At 50.3% G+C, this 7359-nt stretch overlaps 1 protein-coding gene across 1 annotated transcript; it reads left to right on the top strand.

Moving 5' to 3' along the window:
• Positions 1-5709: 5709 nt before the first annotated feature.
• On the top strand, positions 5710-6366 carry LORICRIN (loricrin cornified envelope precursor protein). Its single transcript, XM_087419379.1, has one exon. The coding sequence runs from the start codon at positions 5710-5712 to the stop codon at positions 6364-6366; it is 657 nt and encodes a 218-aa protein (XP_087275505.1).
• Positions 6367-7359: the final 993 nt, after the last annotated feature.

Here is a 7359-nt window from a genome sequence, read left to right as displayed (position 1 = left end):
GGCTACGTAGCAGCAGCACCCTTGTGAAAAGGCCTTGTGATGTTAGCAAGTTTCTTCCTGGCCCAGAGGCTAGACGCCCAGGTCTAGCAGCTTCCTTGAGCATGTCTGCCATGAAACAGTTTTACTGTCATTTTAACTACTTCTGGGTCTCACTGCCAACACCTGGAGATATCTTTTTTGTTTTGTTTTGTTTCTTGTTTTTTTTGCTGAGGAAGATTCGCCCTAAGCTAACATCTGTTGCCAATCTTCCTCTTTTTGCTTGAGAAATATTAGCCCTGAGCTAACATCTGTGCCAGTCTTCCTCTATTTTGTATGTGGGCCACCGCCACAGCACAGCCACCGACAAGTGGTGTAGATCCACGCCTAGGAACCAAACTCAGGCCACTGAAGCACAGCACAACCAAACTCAACCACTAGGCCACAGGGCTGGCCCACCTGGAGGTACTCTTGTCAGGAGAAAGTAGAAAGCCACAACCTGAATCTACAGTAGCTGGAGCATTGAGCTGGAAGGCCAGAGATCCAGGTTCTAGTCTTGGCCCTGCTGTGTGGCCTGGGGAAGTGGTTTAGCCTCTCTGAGCCTTGGGTTCTTCATTTACCTCTATCAGTGCATAGAATTGGTCCCGAGGAGCCGGGAACATCCAGAGGGCATGAACCTGAGCCTGACTGGGGTTTCATCCCTTCATTGGACCTATATTGATCCGAAAAGAAGAGTTATGTAGTGCTTAGAAAGAATCTAAGAATTAGAATCAAAAGACCTGAGTCTGAATCCTGGCTTTGCCACTTAGAGGCTGTTGGAATTTAAGCAGTTCCATTAGCCTCTATGAGCCACTTTCTCATGTGGGAAATGAGGATAAGACATCACTGAGCACACAGGACCATTGTGAGAAATGAACAGGACACGTACGTGATGGTGGTCCGTAAACTGTCCGCATGGGAAGTGCCTGAGCCCTGGCACACTGCTCACCTTGCGTGCATCTACAAGACATTCAGGAACCTTGAACAACTCAGCTGTGGTCCTCCTCTGTGCAAGGTTGAGCTCCAGGGGCACCCAAAAGGGAGTCCTCTCAAGAGTCAACACATCCTGAGAAAGCCCCAGGGGACTATAAATTCTCTTTAAATCTTAGGATGCAGAATAAAGAACAAATAGGACCTCTGCTCTCAAGGACAGTTATAACTTGAAAAAGGAGACAGGGCCAATGGATATGTCACTAGCAGGCTGTAACTAGTACAATTGTTCCTTTATGCCTTGGAAAGGGAAACTAGTGAGGGAGATAGAACCAGTGGATGGGATAAACCTAGGGAAGCTTCCTAGAGAAGGAGTTCCAGCAGCTGTGAGCCACTACAGAGCTGTCCTTCTCCCAGACCTCTAAGTAACAACCAGAGACAACCACCCCTTCAAACTGCTGACTCAGGAGGGCTGGAAAGAGGAGGGAAATGGGGGGGGGGGGTTGGCGAAGCCAGGACTCTGAGACAAAGCTGTTCCCACTGAATGTAAACAGGCTCTATGCCTGCCCTGCAGTGTTCCCAAGCCCCTTCCCTGTGCACTGAGTCATGAAATGCATGTGTTTAGCTTTAGATACTTGAAGATTGTGATGAGCAGGCTTCTATCAGATTGAGGGCTCCCCAAGCTTAAGAGTTGTAATCTGCCCTCAGACTGGGGATTGCCTGGGGACCAGGTCCCCTCTCACACCAGGGCTGTTAGTCAATGAGTCTCAAGAATCCCCTTCAATTCCACCGGGATTTACTGAGCACCTCTTAATGCCTAGCACCATGCTGGACACTGAAACAATTGCTTTATGGCCCTTCCCCTCTAAGGGTACAGGTATAGGCAAGCACCATGATATAATTTGTGAAGCTGCAGAACTCAGATGTGCTAGCAAGCACACAGTCAGAGCTAAGTGTCTAAAGGCTATAAATCTTAAAAATCTGATATGCCAAGTCTTACAAAACTCCAAATACCTAAGTTTAATAATTCCACAAACTTCCGTCATTTCCTCCTTGATATGATAAAACGTGATCATCAATTGCTGTCCACACAGATATCTCACTACTTCTGGTCTACAGGGACAAAATGAAGAACCAGGTTCATACATTCACACCTCAGGCAAGGGTAACTTAGAGCCACAAGATCTAGCACTGCTGTCAATACCATGTTGCATCAACCTCTTCTACATATTAATAAAATAGATGTACTAGTTAGGAGGGTTTCCTTATTAAATGTTATATTGGGTGGCAGAGGCAAGCATGGAGTACTCCTCCCCCAAATCTACCAAAAAGATCCGGGCACGGCTTCAAAAAGGCTTCTGGCTCTTCCCTAATGCTTAGCATAGTGCCCAGTACACTGGTGTTGGCTGCATTAATGAATAAAGCATTAGGATCTTAAATCTGATAGAAAGAAAGAAATATACCTTTCTTATAAGGACATGAACCCTGCAAAGCAACATAGGCAATCTGAAGATTATTAGCTCTTCGGGGTCACCTGCGCTTGAGGTTCCCAAGCTTTGGAATTTGACAGAGAAGTAACATCTCCATCAAAAAAATGCGGTAACTATCATATGATTGCCAAATTTTCATTTTGACAAGTAAGGACATGAGAGAAACAACTACAACCTCTGTCACCATCACTTTTAAAAGAAATGATATTTTAATACAAAAAAAGGTAGGAAGGCCCTGATTTCAGAATTAAAGACTCTCCTTCACAAGAATGCACCGCTGATGTCCTCTTACTTACATTTCCCTAAGGACTAGAGAAAACAGTAATGAACCAACATGTGCCCACAGATCAGTGCTGGAACCATGGTCCACATCTTCTCCCCTTCTCCAGTACAGCCCAACTAAATAAAACTGTTCTTTATTATACCCACGTTTCCCTCCAGAATCTCCATGGGGCCTCAGCTTCAAGCTGAGAACCCCATCTTCTCCAACAGATCCTGGATTCTCCCTCATGGCTATTCTCTGAGGGGGGAGCACCCAGGTTCATGCCGTCTATACTAAAACTAGTGCCACCAGTTTCTGAAAGACACAGTCTAATCAGGATCATCTGGACCATTAAAACTCCACCATAATTAACAGTCAATTCAATATTGGAGCTGTCATTTCAACACAGAGCTGGGTGGAACGAAGTTCAAATGTGGTATCTTAAACAACAGGATTTGCATTCCAGTGATGAAAGATGGAGGGAGCATGCTGTTCTTCATACACAGAGGTGATGCTACTGGCCGAGGGTCAACGGGGAACTTTTGAGTTGTTTTTCTAGATAAGAGCTTACCTCCAGCCATTCATGGACTCCCTCCTGGTCTTGGTGTCCAAGGGCAGGCCAAGCTGGTGGTAAAATTGTGCTGTTACAGGAGAAAACAATGAAAAGGACAGCATCACCTTCAACACTTTATGTAACAATTCCCTCTTTACCGGCCTATGAAACATTACTATTCCTATTTGATAGACAAGGCAACTGAGTGTCAGAAAGCTTGCTTGTTCATTCAACAGTCAATAAACACTTACAGAGGGCCTCCTATGCTCAGGCACTGAGGAGGGTGCTGTGACTCTGCCCAAGGTGACACAGCTGGCAAGCAGAAAAGGGAGCACCCAAGACCAGTCACCTAACCTCAAGTCCATTGCATTCCACAGTGTCTCTTAGGCTGGGGTCAGTGTTGATGCAGATAACCACAGACCTCAGAGCCAAAGGGCCATAGTGGGAAGAACAACATGGTCAATCTCTTTAGGTTGCTCCTCTGCAAGGAAAGTCAGTACCACTGATCAATTTTCTCAGACACCTGCTGTCTCCAGGAACAAATCAAAGTAGCCACAGTGACCCATTAGTTATAGCAGTATCCATGGTGTGCAGCCCAAAGCTGGGTGGCAGGGGTTCACGCACTCTCTCAAGCTAGCGGGCAAGACAGAAACATCCCAGTGAAGCACACGTGAACCCTTGGGGAAGAAACTTTTACCAAAAGAGGGTCAGGTTCTCTCTAAAGCTCTGAGAGTTTCCAAGCAATGGGATCAGAAGCCAAACAGTGGGATTTGAAAGGTCCTACTCCTTGGACCGAGGACTGAGATCGCCAGTATAACTCCCTAGGCCGCCTCAAGAGTCTGGAACCTATTCCTCAAGCCCGGCCCTCTGGTTATGGCATGTGTCCTATGCCAGAGGTTTTGGAAAAAATGTCTCCCATCCACTCTGGCTGGCCAGCCTGCCATGCAGTTGCATCAGAGAAGGGGCCCGTCACACACTAGGCTGCCCATCTCAAGAATGCCAAAATCTTCATGTATAGGCCACACTGTGCCTGCAATCACAGGGAGGTGGGGCAACAGCCATGGGTCACGTAACTGAGGCCAAATGTGAAAGGCTGGCCCAGATCAATAGATGAGTCAGGGCTCAATGTATAAAACCCCGGGAGCTCCAGTGCTCCTCACATAGCCAGCATCTCCTCTCCTCACTCACCCTTCCTGGTGCTTTGGGTAAGTGTGGGTTCTCCTGGCTCTCATCTTCCCAGCTGGTCTTGCCCAGGCCTGCACAGACTAGGTGGACCAGGGGACGATGGACAGGCAAGGCCTCTCTGCCCTTTAGGTGCTACTGGACCTCTGCCTTCCCAACTGCATTCATGTTTAGAGGGAATTCAGGCAGGAAAGAGAGGAGGGCTGAGCTGCTGCTGTGCAGATGGGGTTTCTGGTCTTCTGACCAGAATGGAAACTCCACAAAACTAACTCATGTCTCTCCCACACCCCTCTAGGGGCAGGCCTGGTGCTGAGCACAGAGGGGCACTCTGCAGAGACTGTCCCAGGCAGCCTGTGAATGGGCTGGAGGGACCTCATGAACCTGTCAGGAAGAGAAGCTGAGCCTACTCTCAGAGAGGAGGGAGAATGACTCAGAGAATGCTACAGATGACAGAGATTTTAGGAGCCACAGGAACTCAATGCCCGTTTTACAGAGGGAGGTGTTCTGAGAGGGAAATCATGTGAGATGCTGGGACACAGGTTCCTTCCTACTAGTTATAGTCCCCTCGACCAAGCTTGGACTTAAGCAAATAGTAAAGGCAGTGGCTGATGTCTTCTGGTTAGAGATACTGGTCCAAAGGACCATCGGAGTCCACACAGGACCACGGGGGAGTCTGCCTTTTCTGATAACTGACCCAGGGTCATGGCTGAGCTCAGTGAGATAGACCAAGAGTTTGAACTAAAGACTTTCACAGAGAACGAGGTGCAACAGCCCTCTGACATTCCAACAAACCTCCCTCTGTTGTGCCGGGGATGGGTAAAATCCCCCACCCTAGGTGGAGGTTTGTGTAATTTTCTATCTGCATCAGAGAATCAGTGCTGGAGAAGACCTGAGAGACGAAGCGCTCGAACCCTCTCATTTTGCAGGAAGTGAGAAGACAGGTGGGAGTGTGGGTCATTTGCCCAAAAATCATACAGCAGAGGCCAGAGGCAGAGCTAGGAGAGAGAAATGAGCAACACTGTGGGCTATGTAAAGCTTGGTAAAGACTTTCGGCCAGGGGACGCAATTTTTTTCTAAAAGCACAATCCTAGGAGTCCCAGCTGAGAGCTCTGTGGGATCTGAGCAGAGAGAGAGAGCCTCTAGCCTGGCCCAGGCGGTGCCGCTCCAGGATGATGGGTGTTGCCATGGGTGCAGCTGCCTCTTCCCTGCATCCTCCTGCCGCTGGTCCAGTGGTGCTCTCTGCTCTCTTTCCAGGGTTCCTTCCCTCCTTAGACAAGATGTCTTACCAGAAAAAGCAGCCCACTCCCCAGCCCCCAGTGGGCTGCGGAAAGACCTCCGGCGGCGGCGGCGGCGGCGGCGGCGGCGGCGGTGGTGGCTCTGGCGGCTGCGGCGGCTCCTCTGGGGGCGGCAGCGGCTGCTACTCCAGTGGCGGCGTTTCCTCCGGGGGCGTTTCCTCCGGGGGCTGCAGTGGCTACTACTACGGCGGCGGCGGCGGCGGCGGCGGCGGCAGCTCAGGCCAGCAGGTCCAGTGCCAGAGCTACGGAGGCGTCTCTAGCGGCGGCTCCTCCGGGGGCAGCTACTCCGGCGGCGGCTCCAGCTGCGGCGGCGGCTCCTCCGGGGGCAGCTACTCCGGCGGCGGCTCCAGCTGCGGCGGCGGCTCCTCTGGCGGCGGCTCCGGCTTCTTCTCCTCGAAGCAGCCCACCCAGACCTCCTGCGTGCCCCAGCCGAGTTGCGGAGGGGGGTCGTCTGGCGGCGGCGGCTGCGGTGGCGGCTCCTCCGGGGGCGGCGGCGGCTGCTTCCCCATTGGCGGGGGCGGCGGCGGCGGCTCTGGCTGCGGCGGTGGCTCCTCCGGGGGCAGCTCCGGTAGTGGCAAGGACGTCCCAGTCTGCCACCAGACCCAGCAGAAGCAGGCACCTACCTGGCCAAGCAAGTAAGGCCCCCTGGACGCCACGGAGGCGAAGGAGCTGGAGGTGTTCTCCGTGGGTGCCGATGGGGTCCCATGATACTGCCCTGAGGTTTCCATATCCTTCATGTCTTAACCCACCTAGAAGAGGCCATTGAGCCCTCAGGCTGCGTCTTGTTCTGCAGTTCTTCTTCTTGGTTTCTGTACAACTGCCTCCCAACCCCAATGCCTCCTCAGTCAATAAATTTGCAATTCATGAGAATTCATGGGTCTCCAGGAATCTTTGTAGCTTCCAAGTTCGTTCGTTCCATTCCATTCCTCTCCTTTCCTCCATTCACTTATCCACACTTAACGTTCACTCCACAAATATATTTATTCTATTGGGGGGAAGGTGGGTAGATATTTGGGAGTCACCAGGGGAGGGAGGAATGGCTGCCAACGGGTGATTAAAGATGTGAAGTCTCTGGTTTATGGCTTAAGACCTTGTGGGGATCCTAAAACACAAAGATCTTGGAACGAGACTCCAATAAACAGCGCCCCGAGGGTTGAGTAGCCACCACAGGTCTCCTCATTGAGCTCAATGCTTTTTTAAGACAGGATGCCCTGGGAAGTTGCTATCTTGTTGCTATGTGCAAGGTCGGAAAGAAAGGTGGCTGCACATTAGGAGCACCAGCTTATGCTACCCAGACTCACAGAAGAAGGAATAATTATATCTGATGTTTATGAGCCTCTACAGTGTGTAGGATTCCTCTACAGAGGAAGTAGAGGAGCTATTTCCTGCTCTCTTGAAGGAGTTTCACCAAACTTAGGAAAATACAGCATAAGAGCATGAGATGTTAAACACCAGTACCTGAGAGGTCATGGGGAAACACAGGAAGCTTTCCAATTAACAAAGAAGCTCAGTTGCTCTGTTAATTGCATGATGTAGAAGATCAAGAGATGTAGAACATCAGCCCCATCAGGAATTTTCCAGGCCCCATTTCATATCCCCATTCTACCAGCCCTAAGAAAATGCCGATTTATT

This window comes from Ceratotherium simum, chromosome 2 (assembly GCF_057802395.1).
Source record: "Ceratotherium simum simum isolate JZ-2026a chromosome 2, ASM5780239v1, whole genome shotgun sequence".
Classification (NCBI taxonomy): domain Eukaryota; kingdom Metazoa; phylum Chordata; class Mammalia; order Perissodactyla; family Rhinocerotidae; genus Ceratotherium; species Ceratotherium simum.
This window is presented reverse-complemented; position numbering and strand designations above follow the sequence as displayed.